Source organism: Paralichthys olivaceus, chromosome 16, assembly GCF_024713975.1.
Source record: "Paralichthys olivaceus isolate ysfri-2021 chromosome 16, ASM2471397v2, whole genome shotgun sequence".
NCBI classification, from domain to species: domain Eukaryota; kingdom Metazoa; phylum Chordata; class Actinopteri; order Pleuronectiformes; family Paralichthyidae; genus Paralichthys; species Paralichthys olivaceus.
Window position 1 is genome coordinate 11,616,938 of NC_091108.1, and position 19,676 is coordinate 11,636,613.

Consider the following 19,676-nt stretch of genomic DNA (forward strand, 5'->3'; position numbering starts at 1 on the left):
GCTAATGGACTTAAAAATAAGTCCTCACAAGAGTGTGCTTCTCCTAACATTCACTGCTAAATACATCTTTTCAGATCAATGGCTCCGGTGAGAGTAGACCTTTTAGCTCAGAGTCTGAGAAAATGCCAGAAGAAAGCAGCAAATAGCAGCAGCAGCTTTGAAGCAGACGGGCTGGTGTTTGTTAATGAGTGGGAAAGCAGCATCCAACAAGGCCAGTGCTTAGATAATGTCACGTAGAGGGGTCAGGAAGAGCTTAGCATATTAACATGTTATGTAACTCCAAGTGCTATGATTGCCTACAGGCCCCGAGCACATGGGTGTTGGAGTGCTGCGACTATATAACTTAGCTTGCCTTTTCTCTTGTCATCAGGGAAAGTGTTAGAATTGTTTTAGGGGAAATAAGCTGGAGTGTGGGAAATGTTACGAGAGGATGTTTTTAAAAAGCAGCTTGTGGAGGGGAATGAGCATTCTCCCCTGCGGAGGCCACAACCTCCACTTTTTCTCATCTCTTCTTGATGTAGGGTGGTGGCAGGCAGAGATAAACACCTACAAAGTAAACACGGCTACAGACTACAGGGTTACATCTGCCTGCTACACACACACACACACACACACACACACACACACACACACACACACACACACACACACACGTACCAGGTTTGAACCCTCTGTGTACGTGGAGATGCAGAGCAAATGTTGGCCCCAGTGGATATAAATATATATAACATATCTATATAGCTGCCATCTTATGAATTGGGAGCCAGATTCTGCGCAGTAGTGATCGGGAGATGGAGTCACTGTAACAAGGTCCATCCGATAAATGTTAACAACATGAAATAACTCTTTAAAACCAAACCAACTAGAAAATAATAAAGTGATAAAAACTGCCTAAAATGACTGAAGATATCTTTGAGAAAAAGTTACTTGACGTGCACTTTGACTGTTTTAGTTTGGTCCATGTCCCATCTATTAACATGGAAGAGGTGGGATTTATGACCTATACTGCAGCCAGCCACCAGATGGCACCCAAACACATTTGGGAGGCAGACATATCGTCCGTCTTGCAGTCAGTGATCTGGACATGCTGTTGTTGGGCTACACCCTGTGCTGTCATACTCTTGGCAGAACACGAGTCTCATTTATAAACATTGTTTACACACAAAACGGATGTAAAGATGTTTATGCAGGATTTATGAAAACGCACACGCCCACCTCACCCTGCATGACACATGAAATACAGTCCAATGAATGGCCAGTTTTAGCTGCACCTGTCCAATGCAATATATTGTAATCCAATGCAACTGTCTTCTATTGAATAGGATTTTGAGCCTAAGTTTTGTTGACTGTGAGTTTGAGGCTGTAGTTAGTGGTTATCAATAAGATGTGTGTTACACCCTGTCGCCCTCATGCATGTAAATCAGGTGGGTGGAACATTAGAATCATTAGGGAAGGGTTAGAATTTGTTGTACTTCCCCTGTTTCCTTGTGCTTTCCAGTTTGTGCTTGTTTTTCCAATATCCTCTTTCTCCAGGACTGACAGCCTGTCGCATACCTGCCCATCACTATGTTTACCTGTCTGTCTGCTCCACTGCCTGTACCTGACTCGGAGCCATATATATACTCACATACTTTACCTTTGGTTTCCATTACAGCGTGAAGCAGTTGTGGTGTCTATAGCACAAAGCAGAAGGAATAAGAAAGGGGAAAAACATATGTTTTTTCGTTCTTGCTTTTCCTCCATAAGCACAATCTTTCCAGCATGAAATTCTGTAATAGTCATCTGGGATTTTCAGAAAGCTTTATTGCTCTGAGAGATTGACACATCTTGTGTTGTTGAGTGATTTTTTCCCCCTCATTTTGCATTTAGAGTTGTATTGAACAACCTTTATTGTATGTGTGAGGATGGTAATGTGAGGATATTGAGGGGAAAGAGAGCACATAATGGTACAGCAGGCAGTGGGCCTCAGGTGTAGGCCCTACCCCTCCTGATCCTGGTTCTATCTGCAGAGTATCAGGGGCATGAAGAGCGAATAATAATGTCCACAACAAAATAATACTATACAGTGTATTTGCTGACTCTATGGTTCTTAATTGATCTGTTTTAACCTTTTACTCTCTGTATTTATATTCAGGTTACTTCTTGGAGTTGCTGAACCACTCTGCACTTAGTCTACATGAGACTTTCACTGCAACGTGGGGTTTACTATACATCCAGAACTCCCAGGTCTTCTCTGAGCTGTACACGGATCTGAGGCAGTACTATCGAGGCTCCAACATCAACCTGGAAGAGGTGCTCAACGAATTCTGGGCCAGGCTGATGGAGAAGCTCTTCTACCAGGCAAACAAGCAATATGTCATTGGTATAAAAACACACATTTATTTTCTAGAACACAAAAAAGCAACCGCCAACTAATTCACTGCTTAATGGTGCATGACTAACACAGATTAATTGCCTGGGAACTCCCCTCATTAAGATGTTATAAAGTAAATACTGTACACAAGTAAGATAATGAGAGAATATGACTCAGCTTTGACATTGTCAGTGATTTATTCACCTCATAAAGATCATATTTCATTTAAGCTTAATCTTTTTTATGTAATCAGATAAATTTGAATGAATGTGTGTGCTGGTTGCAGGCGAGGACTACCTGGAGTGTGTTTCTAAGCAGATAGAGACACTGCGGCCCTTTGGAGAAACCCCCCGGGTCATGAAGATGATGGTCACACGCACATTTGTGGCTGCGCGTTCCTTCGTTCAGGGACTGGTGGTCAGTGGGGAAGTGGTGCGCAGGGTGTCACAGGTAAAAAGGTTTAATCTCCAGTTTTCTTAAACATATTCTTCACTTCTCATTTTGCATCCCCATCCATCCAATAACTAGTCTCTTCCCTTTAAATGTACGCCGCTGCTAGCCTCTTTTCCGCACAAGTTAGTTTTATTGTGTTAGTTTTACCGATTGAAGTGAATGAACTGCCTCAGATACAGTTTTACTGATATCTAACTTTTGAAGACCTATTATTCTCTCCCAAGCCATCTTTATAAGTATTCCTGTGTTATTCATTGTCACTTCTATGATCGTGAGTCATGGTCGGTTTAGAAATACAGAGGGTTTAAAAACTGAGCTTGCCTGGGGCGATTTCCCTGATCTGCAAATGTGCCCGCTCAGATGTTTGAAGGGCAAGCACTGGATAACAATAGCCTTAAAACCATGTCAGTGAGCAGTAAAGCATGATAATCAGGTTGAATGTTGCAAGTACATTAAGTTGTGAATAAGAGCAAAATTATCCACCAACAGAATTTCACATACATTTTTTTATAGATATTACTTCGTAGGTTAAAAGGCATTGAACAACTATGGATCCGCTTGTAAAATTCCTGGTTACCTGCATCACACTTCAGCGGATTTAACTGCCTGTCCAATTTGTTCACAAAATCAATTACCAATGTTTAGAAGATCATTCACTCCATCCACCAACACACTGATGATGATCTTTTGTTATACACCCCTCAGAAAACAATACCAAGGTCCAGACTTCGGTGATGACCTCTGCAGTCCTCCCTGATATTAACGCACACTCACACACTCAACTAGTCCATGCGCATAGTATAAAATAGAGGCAGGCCATTGTTTGGTGGAAATCAGAGGCATCATAAAACATAGCCCACGGCTCAGCCAATCTGCCCCTGCAACAACACATAATGTCAGCTCCACACTAAAAAAGAAAGAAAGGATTTTCCAAGGCCAGGGGGAGGGTTAATATCTCCCAAGAGAAATGGCCGCCTCTGTATATAAAACAAGCGTGAGGTTAAGATCAGAGCAAGTCTGAGAAATCATTTCAGCTCCTGAAAGAGAGGTGGTTGGTGTTGATGCACTAGTGAAAAATATCTCCGATCAGACACTGGACAAGGAGAGTGTTGAGAGCAGTGGCCCCATTAGAAATATATGCATCCTCTGAGAAAACAGATGCCGCACCAGGGATTAATATTATATGTCCCTTGATTAGAATACTACAAGGTCAGACTTGTGTAAGCAGACGAAAAGCAAGAGAAAAGAAAAGCATATGTTGTGGTGCAAATGCAAAACCGCAACGCTGCCATTTGGATGCATGTCAGAGAAAGATCGGTGTGATCCTTTCCCCTTCCACACTGATGCATGTGTTCTGGCTAGCACTGCGGGTGGGCACACACTGTTCTGTTTGCACCAGCATGAGATACCCCTGGCCCAGTATATCTTCTTCCACATGTCTTTGACCCAGAAATAGGTGCAGCGTCTCACTCCTACACACAGGGACCCGAGGATTGTGTCAATTAAATACCTGCATGCAGCAGAGCCCGAGCACATCCAAGCCACAGGGGAGCTGGGAAGCAGTTAGTGACAAAACTCCCCGACCTGAAGCCAAGGCACTCATGCAACTCGTCAAACCAGAGACACAACATTCGCGGTTTATCTTAGACTCAAGCAAGCAATCAGGGGAGTTAGGGTCAGAATTAGCATGCAGCACGCCATGTTGAAAATGCTATTCTTGATTTGTGACACATGGGTGCACCCCTGGGCCAGCCAGAGTAGCTTACGACTCCTGCAAGAGCTATGCCAGCAAGATGCTAAACTGATAAGCATCTCTCTTAGGCAAACATTCATGCACACGCTGGAGCACATTTGCACACAAGTGCTTAAAGGTGCAACCACACACACACACACAATTGATTTCATTATCCCCCTCTATCAGTGATGCACATTTCCCCAGTGTGGCTATTTTGTTAATAAACATCTCCCAACTGATGCCATTATGTTTGTGCTGAGGGACAGTAAGCAATGAGTTCATTAAAATAGGCTGCCATGGGGAACGAGGGTAAATAATTAGCACAGCTTTTACAAAATTACAAAACATCATAGCAGTGCTAATGCCAGGGCACTGGAACCGCTGCCATTCTGAGTGAGGTCACGGACTACCCTCTGTCCCATTTACACACACTCATCACAAGTCCCAAGAGGGAAAGCAAGAGCACACAATGCATGAGAACAGTCACTATGGACACACTTGGTCAATCTCCAAGTCCATTGAACTGTGCAAAAAAAAACAGAATACAGGGCTGCCTCCTGAAGGTCAAAGAATTGAATCATCAGGCGGAGACGCTTGCAGTCGTCTTTTCTTTTTCTTTTCTTTTTTTGTCACTGTACTGCTGGAGACATTTCAGTCCCCAGAAATAGCTGCTGCAGTGCAAGCGCTCCTCGCTTTCACGCTGCTGTCCAGGACAAAATCATTCCACTACGTCAAGTCGTCCTTTCCACTCGGTGAGGATGTCTGCGACGGGTGCAGGCAGCTGCAGACCCAGATCTGAAGTGATTCTGAGTGAGGAGAGGGCGGCTGCCCCAGAGGAAGGGAGGCCGGCCTTGACCGGTTAAGCTCTAAGATAACGTTGTCTTCTCCCTTTTGCTTAGAGGTGCTGGATTTACAGCTCACAGCAACCTAATATAATAAAGTCTCTGGCTTTTGTTTGATATCTAGTGTCTGCAAAAAATGTTGCACATTTTCTATCCAACTTTAGAATATTTAGCATGCTAGATGGAAGGGATATTTTGAGTTGTTTACTTGCCCAGCCCTATTAAAATATCTGGCAGTCCAACAAAGTATACCTTAATAGCCTATATTTTAAAAGATGTGAATAATTGACTGTTTGCAGTGAATAGCCAAATCTGATTTGGCTGATCAAAAATTCCTGCAGTTTTAATGGATTGTCAAATTTTTCTTTGAATCATCCAAGTCAAGGGTGATACAATTTCACAATTTCACAACAGCAGCACACAATGAGCACCATGGTGTATGTGTGGATTGGAACAGTGAGAGCAAGAGAGAAAGTTAATAAAAAATACTGTAACAAACTCCAGCAACCTCTCCTGTCTCTATCCTACTGCTCTCTCAATCCTTTATCCTCCGTCCTTGCCCAGTAAATTGTACTGCATCATGTCTGTTGATATTTCCTTGAACTGTGCCCTGTTTCGTCCTCTGTCTCCCTTTAGCGTGAATAGTTCTGTATGTTCATTTAGATCTTAGCTTTCCCCTCCTGTAATTCTATCTTCAATTGATTGGGCCCTAATGAGAAAACCGCTCCTATTTATAGCGACGTATCGCCACTTAAAGGGCCCTGTGACTGAAGACAGCTACCACACGCTGCTCAGGGAGCTACTAAACCAGTTGAGTGTAAAACAGGAGACAATAAAAACACACCTCTCCGTGCATTTGTATGTGTTCTGCAGAAGTCAATGCTACCAAATTATACGAACATTACATGAATCCGTGCTCTGTTTTAGTTTGCTTAGCCATAAAAAATAGGAGATATAGGGAAAGGTTATGAAATATAGTCACCTGAAAGAAGGCTGGAGCAGAGCAGTGAGAGAAAGGGGGAGAGAGATACGTGGAAAGACTGAATAATTTGAAAGAATGTTTTTATAGAGATATATTGGGAAAAAAAGTATGATGTAGTTTTTCTCTCTGGTAGAGTATTAATTCCTCCCTTGCTTTGCTTCGGGCTGTACCAGTTGCTGTGTCCCTAACTTTTTCCGGATTGTTTTTATTCCCTCGAGTAGGGGAGTGGAGGAAATAGGCCACGCGCCACATAGCTCACTCTGGAGGCAAGGAGTCTGGATCAGCTCGCTCCATAACACAAGGGGGAGAGGTCGCTCATATATCCTTACTAATTACACAGGAAAGACAAGTGGAGAGAGGGAGGGAGGGAGAGAGAGAGGAGTCTCAGGCTTCATCGCCGCAAGCAATACGGAGGGCACTGTCAGGTATCGGGGGGTGGGGGGTGGGGGGGGTGTTGTGTAGGTGAGGCAAGGACAAGTGAGGGTACGGCTGTTTAAAATGTAACACAATCATGTCAGAGAACCACATGTGCAAATATCAAAGGGAGTTTTTCAAACCTAAAGCTCCTGTTGAGAGGCCTGCACGGAGATGATGTGAATCAGGTCAGAGTGAGTGCAATGTGTGTATGTGTGTGTGTGTGTGTGTGGGTGAGGCAGAGAGAAAGAACGTGCACAGTGCTAAAAAGAATCGTCGATCATTTGACTAGTTGATCGATTGACAATTATGATACAGAATTTAAGACATTGACGAATAACTTTGGCTCCAGGCCCCCTGCAACCCCCAGAAGTAGAAGTGGTGGGTGGATGGATGGATGGAGGGATGGAGGGATGGAGGGATGGATGGAGGGATGGATTGGGCAAAACTGGCAGAAATCAGCTATCGATACGTTTTCTCAAAAGTGAGGATTTGCTGTTTTTTCTTTTTTGTGTCTGCAAATCAATTCTCTTGTATTTCAGACACAATGGACAAACATACAAGCTATTCAAAGACACCCTTTTGCAAACTGGGAAATCATAATGGGCAATTTTATCTATCCTGAACATTTATTAAATTACAAAAGAATCAATGAAATGATCCATTATGAAAACGACCCTTTGTTGCGATCCAGTCAACACTGGTTCTAATTTGACAGTCCCTCCCTCACCATGCCTGGTGCACCACATGCGTCTCCAAGGTTACTGAGGAAGTTGTCAACATCAACCTCCAATTAGTAGCACAGAGAAGTTACACACTGTGTCATGTCTGCTGCGCCTGGCCTGGGATCCCTAGTGTTAATACTGTATGGATGATTTAACAGAAACTAAATGAATGTCTCTCTCCCTAATATGATTTTCATTTTTTTTTATTCCCTGCCAACGCCCTTTGTCGAACCCTATTTTCTCCCCATCTCGCTCATTTTCAGGCATTTCTCCACTGATCTCTGTACACTCCCTTCCCTCACTCTTCTCTCTCACCAAAAAAGCATTTGTCTGACTCATCCCTGGCTAATGAGTGGTAGGATAAGCAGGGGAGGAAGGGGGGAGAAATGCAGGGCAGGAGTGAGGATCTGACTCATGTCTCTTATGACTTGAGATTAAGCCTGGGAATGTGGTTATTGCTGCTCTGTGTCACTTACTTCACTTTATGCTGTGCTCCTCGGGTAACTGGCAATGATTACCAAGTTGATCTTTCATGCATCAGAGATGTATTTACTAATTTAGGCCTATTACGTGTTTTTTTAAAATGTGGTGTAAGATTGCGTTTAGAGTTGAAACAGTATCAAAATAAATTGCTTTCGCTCTTATGTGGATCAAATATGATTAGATCACATTTTAATTATCCCTGTGGGGGATTTGGGTTAATTCTGAACAACCATAAATAGCCATTTAATTCAGCCAAGAAGAAAACAGAACACAATAAAGACTGCTTGATTGATATTTTACCACCAATATTTTTTACACGAGAGCTGATGTAAAATGGGAGACATGAGTTACACCATGAAGGAAAGGAAGAGGCGCTGCCTTTGATAATGATTAATGATTAATGAGGAGAAGGCCACCATCATGAGAAGTCACTTTTGGACTGAAAATGATTGTGTTCACGTCGAGCAGACAGGGATCAAATGACTGACAGCTCGTTGTTTTCCCACCTGAACTCTATTGTCGCCCTATTTCCATTGTATATTTGTTAAAACCTGGTTTTACTATGACTTTGCTGTTGGAAGCACAGTTTCCAGGAAAAGCATCAGACTGGCCCAGATGTCAGCTTAGAGGAGCTTTGTATGTGTAGCTAGGCTCGTTCCATCTCTCTCTCTCTCTCTCTATCCCTCTTTCTCTCTCTCCGTCTCACTCTCTCTCTCTCTACAACATGCACACACACTTCCTGGGGTTTTGCATGCATAGCTGTACTCTCTTGTGAACAGAGCTTACTGGTATTAACCCAGTTTCATTTTTCATGCACGAAGGCCCTTTCCATGGGGGAACAACCTTGTGGGATAGAGAGAGAAATTGAGGAGGCAGGAAGGATGGAGTGAGGGACCGAGAATACTCGCATGAATGTCAGGGCCTTTTCATCGCATGTAAAACAAAAAAGCAAATTCTCCTAAAGTGGTTTCCAAGGAAACTGTGCCAAATGACGGTCTGGCGAAAACTGAAAAAGGTTAGTATGGGCGGTGACCTCCCACGTTTCTGCCAGTATCAATGTCTGACAACCGAGACATCTACATATACACAGATCTTCATATAAAACAGATCTTTAAAATGGATTGGATTATGAAGTTAACAGTACATTCGTAAAGTTGCATTTATTTTAGTCTTTGTATTGTATTGATCTCACTGTAACAACATGGAACCAATAACCATTATGTGCAGTCCAGTCTTAATCCAAACACAACCAATTAGTGTATTGTGATGTGGGATATCGGCTAAAGTATCATCGCTCTGCTTATGGAAGAATTTATTTAAACTCATTAGTTCTATTCATTAGACATGTTGTTTATCTTTTGACATTGACATTGGGCAACCATCACAGGGCTGACGCAACCCTTCACGCTCAAATTTACACCTACGCACAATTCAAAGTGGCTAATTAACCTAACCTTATGTGTTTGGACTGAGAAAAAAAAACTCTTACTGGGACGTGAATATGTTCAAACAGATTCTCACATCATTTATATAAGTGCAGGTTCAACAAGATCTAACTCGAGAATTGTGCATTAAGTGCTTGGTTACAAATGTAATCCCTGTTGCACCGTTTGCAACAAAATGCTGAAATTCAGAACTTTGGTCATTAAGGCATGAGAGTGGGAATTCAGAAAACATAAAAGCGTCATAAAAACGATCAGCAAACACCTGCCGTCACCCATTACAGTTCTGGAACGTCTCCGTAGTCCAGTCCCAGCACGACCCACTCTGTGCTAACAACATTAACTCCTGCCACTCTGAAAAACCTTGGTGGAAGGATGTCAGGGAAGAACCCATTACATTTTGGTGTGGGTCCAGATTTTTTTCGTTTTCTTTAAAATTGTTAGATTGGGCTTTTCCTACAGTATCCACACTTTCCCAGAGAATAATTCATGAATCTTTATGGAAAAAATCCAGCGTATACAGGGAACTGATATCTATGAGTGTGTGCAGTTTGGGCAAGGGGAATGTTGGGCCTTGGTGAAGGTATGCACTGTACTCACTTGTAGTTTTGAATGTGAATAAATTGACTTTGCAAGTAGTTCGGGGTATTTGACTCTTCCTTTTTTTGCCAGTATGGACATGAAATAGGTTGTAAATTGCATCAATAATTTCAAAAGCTTGTGGCTTGTAGAAACCATGTACCTGCATAGAGTAAAAGCAGAGCTTTTCACTGTGGTTAAATATAAAGTTTGATCAACTGCTGCCTTCAGTTTCATCTCTTAAACTATTAGATCACACATGCTTGACAAAACAGACATTTTTCATCCAGGTGTATTTTTATTTTGGTCTGCCCAGGTGCAGTTGAGCCTGGAGTGCATGCGGGCCATGATGAGGATGACTTACTGTCCCCACTGCCGCGGCATGGCCTCCGCCAGACCTTGTGCCAACTACTGCAGCAACGTCATGAAGGGTTGTCTGGCCAACCAGGCTGACCTCAACACTGAGTGGAAGCATCTGGCAGGTGGGTAACACACACACACACACACACACGTTCACACATGAAATCAATTCAGACTCATATCTGCTCAAAGATTCACCATTGGTCAACTTGTTTAACTTCCTGCATATGAAAGGTTTCATACTTTCTTCACGCTAACTCTGGCTCCTTTCATTGCAGAAACCATGATGCAGGTGGCCGATCGCTTTGATGGTGCATCTGGCGTGGATAGCGTGGTCCTCTCCCTTCCCAATCGCATATCAGAAGCCGTGCTTACAATGATGGATAACATGCAGACCATCAACAACAAGGTCAGAACCCAGGATGGTAAAAGCAGCTGTGCACAGCTGACTTAACCATACAACCTCTATTTACCACAGAGAATACAGTGAAGAGTTCAGGGAAAAAAGACATCAAAGGAATATCGATGGCACTATATTTCAACATCACTGAAGACAAATTAAATGTACACTGCACTTACCCATGCTAACTGTGCATGTGGCAACTCAACTCTAACTTTTATATTGGTTAAAGATGTAATATGTAACAATTCCTCATTGACTTTACTTTCATATAACTAGATCTATGTTTTAAGTCACCCAAAATGTTTCTAACAATGTTTAAACTTATTTAAGTTAATGAGGTATTTCATTGTCATCGCCGTTTAATTGTGTCTTATGCACTTTATCTGTAGCTTTCTTTGTCTCTGCCATAACTTCGGGGACAAATCCTGTATGATGTAGTACAAAAACACTGTTCAGCAGTGTACTTTTTCCTTCTACTGTTTGTATTGGTCACTTCTAATCGGTCACAGTTATTCACTTCAGTTTGTCTCCGTTAAGCAGAAACATTAATGGTGGTAAAGACAAAAACTCGAAAACATTCTTATTGTTTTGATTGAGAGACTCCGTAGTCACATATTTAAAGACTCAATGTAGAGAGCGCTGCAGATCTTTTAAAAACAGTCCAAAAAGTCACCACTTACCAGTTACTGGAGTAAATGTAACTTGTTACTACTCCCCAACTAAAAAGCTTACTCTTATAAAGTTCAGCAAATGTATAACAAAATGAAAAATAGATAAAAAACGTTTATTTATTGAAGTACTCTGACCCCTCTCATTCTCCTTGCTTTAATCATCTTTGAGACGTGTCTTGAACTTGACTTCAGTCCACGTAAATTGAATTGAGTGGACAGAGTTTAGAATTAATAATTCACGTTACACATCTTTGAAGTGTGTGAAGCTCAGATGGAAAAAGAAAATTATGTTATGCACTTCTATCCACCATATGCAGGATTAAGCAGGAGATGAGATGAGATGAGATCTGGGATTGTTTACATTTGTAGCTTCTCATCAATCAGATGTGTTTAAAGCACATCTGCACGGTCCCGGTCGAGCAGATAAGTTGATTGTTGCTTATTTAGTCATGAATGTTTAATGTTATAAGGAAAAAGTAGATTTGACATTGTTGGGGCTTTGAAATGTTGTTCTAAGTTGGTTAAGCTTTAAAAGAAATGTTAAAAGAAGTAAGACAAAAGAAATAGGAGCTGTGTCAGGAAATGCCACTGTGCAAACTAATAAACACTCATTGATCCAGGTTCAGTGCCAAACAATGTTGGGCTTGACCCCGGGCGGTTCACTGTGCTACCTCATTGCCCTTACTTTTGCACAATTATCACCTATCCAGCCACTGAATAAATGCTGTTACACTGCTCCACGGACCTGACTTCAACTGGAGGGATGTGAGTCATGCCCGAGCCCCGTGGGCCAAAGCATTTACTTCACAGTTTAATAGTGTTCGAGCCGCAGTTTTATTTGATTCTTTAAAGGCACAAAGAAAAAGAGACATCTGACTAGAATTGTTTGGTAAAGGTGGAAAACAGAATCGAGGGTGAGAGGAGAGACAAAGGTTCTTCTGTGCTGGTTTGCCGTTTAAGAGCCCGACTGGGCTGACCGCCCCTGACCTGGTTCTGCCTGGTGATCACGCACAGTTTCAGCCTCTGAAGTTCGTCTCTCCGGGAGAGCGATACGTTGACTTCAGAGAAGTTGATCAAGACTCAGAGTTTAGCTTTACGGTAGATGGACAGATTTATTTACATAATGTGTTGACACATGTTTCCCTAGTATGTGGAATGTAAGTGAGTTAGCATTTGTTTCATGTCCATCATGTTCAATGAACCATGTAAAATATGGCGACAGACATGACTGGAAGCTTACAACAGGATTATTTTCTAGTTAAATGTGGAGGTTCAAAGGCTCGAGGCTTCTGTAAACAGAGCAGATTGACAGACAGATTGACGGCAGTTTAACTCTTCTCCCTGGACACCATTTATAAAACGTGACAGGGACAAAAAAATTATTCTGTCAGAACTACGCTCAATTGACTCTCGGGTTCACCGAACAACTATCACTTGTGTGTACTAATATGCTCAGAGATTCTTTGTGTAACTGTAGATAAGTTTGTCTGACAAACACTGCATTTTGCTGATGCAGTGCGAGTATGGGATTATAGGATTTTATTCAGAGAGCTCAGCGTTTTCAGTCTTGTTGACACCACTACCAATAAAGATCCAGAGTATGAACTACGTATGACAGGAAAGTAAAGTTTATAGAGCACGTACAAAGTTAATAGTTGTATATGGTGATGGATTTATTAAAGAAGCATTTAGATCTGCTGTTTGGAAAGCTAAGCTAAACAGAACTCAAATAATTTCCTTATTTTACCCTCAATTTGTCTGTCTCTCATTAATCCTCTCTCTGTACTCCCATCTTGTCTTTTCCTCCCTTTCTTGCTGCTCCAGTTGTTCCAGTCATGTGGAAACCTCAGAGAGGGCGGAACCAGCAGCACAGGAGTCGATGAAGCCACAAAGAGAGGGAGGGTCACAGTGGAGGACAGGGTGGAAGCCAGCTCCAACAAAATAGACAAACTGGTATGTGTTTACCTGACTGTGTTGTTTGTCATTGCTCTCTGATGGATATGTCCTGTTCATGGTGATGGTTCATGACACAGGAGCCATTGACCATCATGGACAATTAAACCCATTTTGCTGTTCATTTAACCTTTATACAGACATCTAATGGGTGATTGGATGGGAATGAATGCTTGGATGGATGAATGAGTCAGATGAACACTGCACATGGTTATTGAGGAAACAGGATGAACCATCAGGCTGTGATTTGGAGCAAAGTGAAAAAGCTCATTAATCTGCTCTTGTCAACTCAGGTGTCTGACGTAACTGTGAGGCTGAAGGACCTGCAGTCGTACTGGGTTTCTCTTCCAAGTCTGCTCTGCAGCGATAGAGTGGCTACTGGAACAGGGGCCGAGGAGAAGTGTTGGAACGGGATGAGCCGCGCCAGGTAGGAATTTAAACTGTAAATTAAAAGTGAATTTCTAAGTAACAAAACACTCTCCTCCAAAAACTACTGAAGTGATCAGACATTGAGAAAAATAAGCTTTTACAAATTACCAAAGAAATAGTTCCAGCAGTCAAATACTTCCAAAAATTTCCAAATGGATGCAAGAGACCATGTTAAACGAGTATTCATGTCTGCCAGGTACCTTCCAGAGGTGATGGGCGATGGCCTAGCCAGTCAGATCAACAACCCAGAAGTGGAAATCGACATCACCAAGCCAGACATGACAATACGTCAGCAGATCATGCAGCTGAAGATCATGACGCACCGCCTGAAGAACGCTCTCAACGGCCAGGATGTGGACTTTCAGGACACCAGTGAGTACCATTATCACTAGTCCACAAGTTTCTATAGGACACTTCTTTTCAGATTGGTATTGATTAAAGCAACACTACACAACACAACTTTTTAACTTTATAAAAACCACCTTCAAAATTAGTTCAATGGTTCGCTGACTTGGTTTAGCAAGAATGTTCCGGCTTGCATTTCCCACTCTTTCCCCTGAACACCGTTCTTGCTCTGTGTAACTTTGGTTAGCAGGTACAATCTGTATGATCAGTTAAACACGCTTTGAACTCGTCAAAAACAACGTTAATATGGTAGTTTGGTGCATTTGTTACCGGGGATAGCTCTATTTGTAAAGGAAGCCGTGGATCAGGGCTATTGTCCACCGTTTCTGATCAGCGAGTGAGACTATGCGGTCAAGAGCTCCAGTCAACAGATTGATTTGGTTTCGTTTTTTCTCTACATGAAAACCACTTAATCACTCAGAACAGGCTGCAGAGGGCGCTGTTGCTCAGTGAAACTTACACACTATTGCTTTAAGAGCAATCAACTCAGTCCCTGTACGTCTGAGGAGGCAGAAAACTTCTGCCTTAGTTCCTATAAACTCTCGAAAAATAGCAAAGGCAGTAAAATTGGAATTAAGAAACAGGTATAAAAAATGCTCGGCCTGATTCATAATGCTTTTTTGTCATATTTTGTAAAACAGTGTGCGCACAGTGCTGGCAATAAAACTCATCCTTCTTCTGCGGCTTGCACCTGCAGAGTCAACCTCATCTGTCATGCCAGCAAACAAACAGTGTATAAGCACATTATGTCTAATAGATTAGAGTTTTTCTCGACTGCTAAGGCACGCTTAATGATAGTGGGATCTACTTGATCTTCATCATCACCTCCTCAGCACAGCAGAACTCTCTTACAAATGTGTTTACACCATTAAATGGGGTTCACACATTTTTTACACCATCTCATAAAACATGGAACACAGGTCTCTTTCAGAGACCAAACCTCTGTTGGTTTTATGTGTTTAACAATAGGAAAACATCTAAACAGAGCAGGTAGAGGTTACTTGCATGTATGAATCACTTATTCGGCTGTGTGAAGCTCTTTGGCACAAATATTCAAAAAGCAATCAGCCATTATCCCGCTGCAAAGAAAGTGACATCTCTGTGTTGCTCTTTGCAAACTTGGAGAAAGAGACCAAACACATGTCGGTAGTACAAAAAGCATAAGCAAAATTGTCTAGACGCTAAATGTATGTCTTACATGTCAAAGACAGCTTATAAGAGTAAGCTGGGTCATATCTAGAGTAAAATCATCTGGTGAAGACAGACTACAGGCCATGCTGTAATATGGTTACCTCTTTTTTTTTTGCCACAAACTATAATGATGTAACACAAATACTGTAAAGCACATTACAGTGAGGCTGAACTGGTTTATATAGCTGTATTTTGTCATTCACTGTGTGTGCTTAATTAAATTAATATCTTCACAAGTTGTGTTTTTAGGGAAATATTTGCATTTGTTGCATTTTGTGAGTGTTTTGCAAACAAAATGTGTCATAATCGAGAACAACTGTAATTATTTGAATACACATATTTTGTATCGTGAATCTCATGTCCGTACTCTCTCTGTCCACAGGTGACGATGTCAGTGGTTCAGGAAGCGGCATGTGCACCGAAGAAATGTGCTCCAGGGGCCCGCGTCTAATCGACCCTGTCACCGAGCGGCCCATACGCTACCCCTACCCTCCGGAAAACAAGAAGGTGAAAGCATCGGCCAACAACAACCTCCCCTGCGTCGCCACTTACCTGATTCCACTGCTCATTTTGCTGCTGCGGCGATAATTGAGGGGGAATCCACCGACTGGGACTGAGTATGGGACACAGGGTTGGGGGAGGCTGAAAGGGGAGGGAGGAGAAGTTGGGGGTTAGTTACTTTGCCAAAACTAAGTAAATATGAGGAAACAACAACAACAACCACAAAAAAATCACTTGGATGGACATTCTTTTGGTTCTGAATTAGAACAAAGTGGAATTGCGAGTATTCATAAATGTTTTGATTCTGCTCTCTTTTATTTCTCGCTATATTATGACGCCATTAGAGCTGGTCTTTTTGCATCTTCTGTTTTGTTTCTGGTGTTTGGGTTCTCTGAGATTATATCTGTACCTAAGACATGTGTAAAAACTATATTGCTAACAGTATGTTGGTGTTGACACCACAGGGAGAGGGAGAACGGGGCTTTGCAGTGGTGCTCAGATCCATATATTTGTTACTTCACTCCCTTTAAAACCGCACTTGAGTTCAGAATAATTATTTATTTATCAATAACTCACAATAATAAAGCCTACGGAGATTTAATGACTGCAAAGTATTTAAAGAAAAAAGAACACAAACCAGAAAGTTGGGTGAAATTAAATATTTTTGACTTTTACAGGAGGATAATCTGGACATTGTAGCCCACCAGACCTCTTAACGCATTAAGCCTCAGAATATCTCGCAGCAAGGATGAGAGCGCTCTGCATCAGCACTTTCTGCCATTTAAGCTGTAATAATAGCCGCGATCACACTCACACTGACATGATCGTCTAATCTAGGGGTAACATGACCCGCCATTCACCACTCCATCCATCCACTCATCCCTTCCCTGCCCCGGCCCCCCGCTGAGGCAGATCTCCCTCTCTCTCTCAGAAAAAAAAGAAAAACCCCTGCTGGCAGTGTAGGATCAACTCGAGAGTCGAGTGTAAGCAAAACACGTGCTTGGTCGCGCCAGGTCTCAGATGACAGCAGCTTCCCACTTTAGAGTGCTGTGTTGTGTGCTGAGCGGTGGGTGTCGGTGTGAGGTCGCAGCGAATTGCGTCAGCTCGTGATTTTGGAAAACGTGTAGCATAAACAGAAATATACAGAAGCAGAAACACTGCTGTCATGTAGCGCTTCTTTTTTTTTTTTTTTTTGTCCTTCCAGTATTCCTTTTACATGCACGGCAGAGTAAAAATATAATATGCATAATTTTGTGTGCTCCCTGCGATTAGCATCTAAATTGAAACCAGCAGGGTCATAAGTGGGTTTTTTTTGAGTTGCAGCAATGATCCAAGCCACAGCGTGCACGTCTGTGAAGCAAATTTCTATAGCAACCGCTGCAGTGTACATATTTTGATTGCTTCTTTGTGGTTTTCTAGAGAAAATAGCCAAGTAGGTATCGAAATGTTATAACGGCCAGATCATGGTACGCTACAGCTCTTATTTCTTTCATCACCTGTCACATTCGTATCTGCCTTCTTTGTTCTGCAACTTTTTTTTTTTTTATATCAGTGCCTCTTTCTTCCCAGTCCCTCCTCACCCCCAGGTCCCCCTGCCCTCCCCCCTCCCCCGCTTGTCAGTTATTATGACCTTTAAAGCTTTCCTCGTGCTTCGACGTGATGGCAAGGCAATATGACAATGACACAGTGCTTCATTACGTGTCAACCTTAGTGGGAATGTTGTGGGGAACACAGTGTGAGGCTTTTTTCCTGATGAGAGGCTCGCTGGATTAGGAAACGCATAACCACGTTTTGATTCAAACAAATGTCAACGCTCTCATTTAAGAATACTGTGTGCAGGATGATGGGACTATGCTTGTATATGTGTTTGTGTGTGTGTGCGCACATGTTTGTGTGTGATTGTGTGTGATTGTGTTTTGATTGATGGAGCAAAAGAGGGGACGGACAATATGAGCATTTATAAATCTAGTTCGGATGCCACAGAAATGAAATGTATTAAAATGTATTGGGCCCACATTGTATTCTAGAGTGCTATTCAACGGACAGCAACAGGAGATTAATCTTTCTCATTTTACAAAAATTGTATTTTCAACCTACTACTGTAATAACTCCCAATCCGTATTGATCGTATCTCTACTTGTCAGTATTGTATGGGACAGAGAAATGAAACGGGGGGAGACGCATACGAGCTGTTCCTTTTAAAGTACATCGTTTCTTCAGTTGAACACGGGGACATTCCTCTATAATTCATTTAGTGAGTAAACCTATACAAGATCAACAGTTGGTAATACTGCAGATCCAGTTTGAGACTCTGTCAAAGTGTGAGCACGTCTGTCAGATTCTTGGTTTAATTACTGCTCTGAAAACAGGAGAGGTTGTTGTCATATGTGAAACATGACAGGATCTGTTGATGGTGTTCTCTGTTTTTCAAATGCTTTATTAATGAACGCTTTATTGCTCTGCGCGGGTTTGTGTTTGTGTGTGTGTGTTTGTGTGTTAGTCCCTGGTTAAGAAATCTGCCTGTGACTGCCTTTGACACTTTGTATAAGGTTGGGGTCAATTTTAAGATAGAAAAAGACAAGATGTAATGACATTAGATACAAATGTTAAACAAAGAACGAATAGCAAGAGCGTCGTGCGGGTCGTCGTTTTCTTAGCATGAATGTGAACGTACACGATGCGCCCTATAAAGAATGAGAAATTACTCCAACTGTGATGGCGACATTCCAATTCAACGACGACTTACGACCCAGACTTCAGTCTCAATGACTCCCTCACGATGTCATCGGCTGAAATTTGCACAACCCCTCCCCCACCCCCATCACCACAACCACTCCCACCCCACACCCCTCCTCTATTCCATCACTTTTTTGATCTCATTAATTTGTTGCTCAAAGTCCCCCTCCCTTTTATAAAAACCAGCACTTTTATGAGGCCAATAAATGGCATTGTCAGCACAAAGACATCACAGGATGGTCGATCAATACGTGAGTCAACACCTTCCAGGAATGACTATTGATTAGGGATGTGTGTATGCAGATAGATGTGGCCCAGCAAGACGTCTCCTCTCCAACTGTTCTGAAACAGTGTTAAAGCCCCTACAAGTGAGAGGAAGCAGGAGAGAGGTCTGTCCAGAGCGCTGATATCACATCAGTGGGCGTGCGCCTCAATCCTGACCTCATTCATTACTCTGGGTGGCAAAAATGCAAAGCTGATTATCCGACCATTTAAAACAGCTTTACTCTACACTGAGTGGAGTACGGGAGGTATTTCTGAAAGGTGCCAATTTATTAAGAAAGAAATTTTAAATTTTCTTGTTTTTATTTACTTAGGTTTTGTCTGTTATCAGAAATCTATGGAGAGTTTGTGCTTATGGTGGAAGTAGATGCCAGAAAGAGGATGAAAAATACAAATGTCTCATTTGCTGTTGTACCTGAAATCTTGTGTCAATTATATACATTGTAAGATTTTCAACACTGTCTGTTTCCTGTGTCTTCAATGATGTGTGTGTGTGTGTGACAGAGAAAATGAAGTTCACACCAGAGACTATATACAAAGATGGACGACACTTGTCCACCTTCTCCCACTGTCCAGATTTGAGGTTAAAATATCGTGGGTACAAATGCCACCGTCTTGTTCGGAGCAAGAGTCTGAGTGACCGGGGAAAGGAGCCACGTGCATGTGCTCGGCCAATCATGAATTAGTCTCTTCTGTCAATCATGGTGTGTCACCTAATTTTTATCGTATCAAATATT

General features: G+C 42.1%; 1 protein-coding gene across 1 annotated transcript in view; it reads left to right on the forward strand.

Moving 5' to 3' along the window:
* gpc1b (glypican 1b) overlaps nt 1-19,395 on the forward strand; it is a 68,038-nt gene extending 48,643 nt beyond the window's left edge. Inside the window, exons 4-11 of the mRNA XM_020112207.2 lie at nt 2,135-2,362; nt 2,640-2,803; nt 10,325-10,490; nt 10,647-10,777; nt 13,267-13,395; nt 13,689-13,822; nt 14,021-14,196; nt 15,803-19,395. Of these exons, the coding sequence (XP_019967766.1) occupies nt 2,135-2,362; nt 2,640-2,803; nt 10,325-10,490; nt 10,647-10,777; nt 13,267-13,395; nt 13,689-13,822; nt 14,021-14,196; nt 15,803-16,008 (1,334 nt within the window). The 3' untranslated portion in view covers nt 16,009-19,395. The remainder of the gene's footprint in view (nt 1-2,134; nt 2,363-2,639; nt 2,804-10,324; nt 10,491-10,646; nt 10,778-13,266; nt 13,396-13,688; nt 13,823-14,020; nt 14,197-15,802) is intronic.
* Nucleotides 19,396-19,676: the final 281 nt, after the last annotated feature.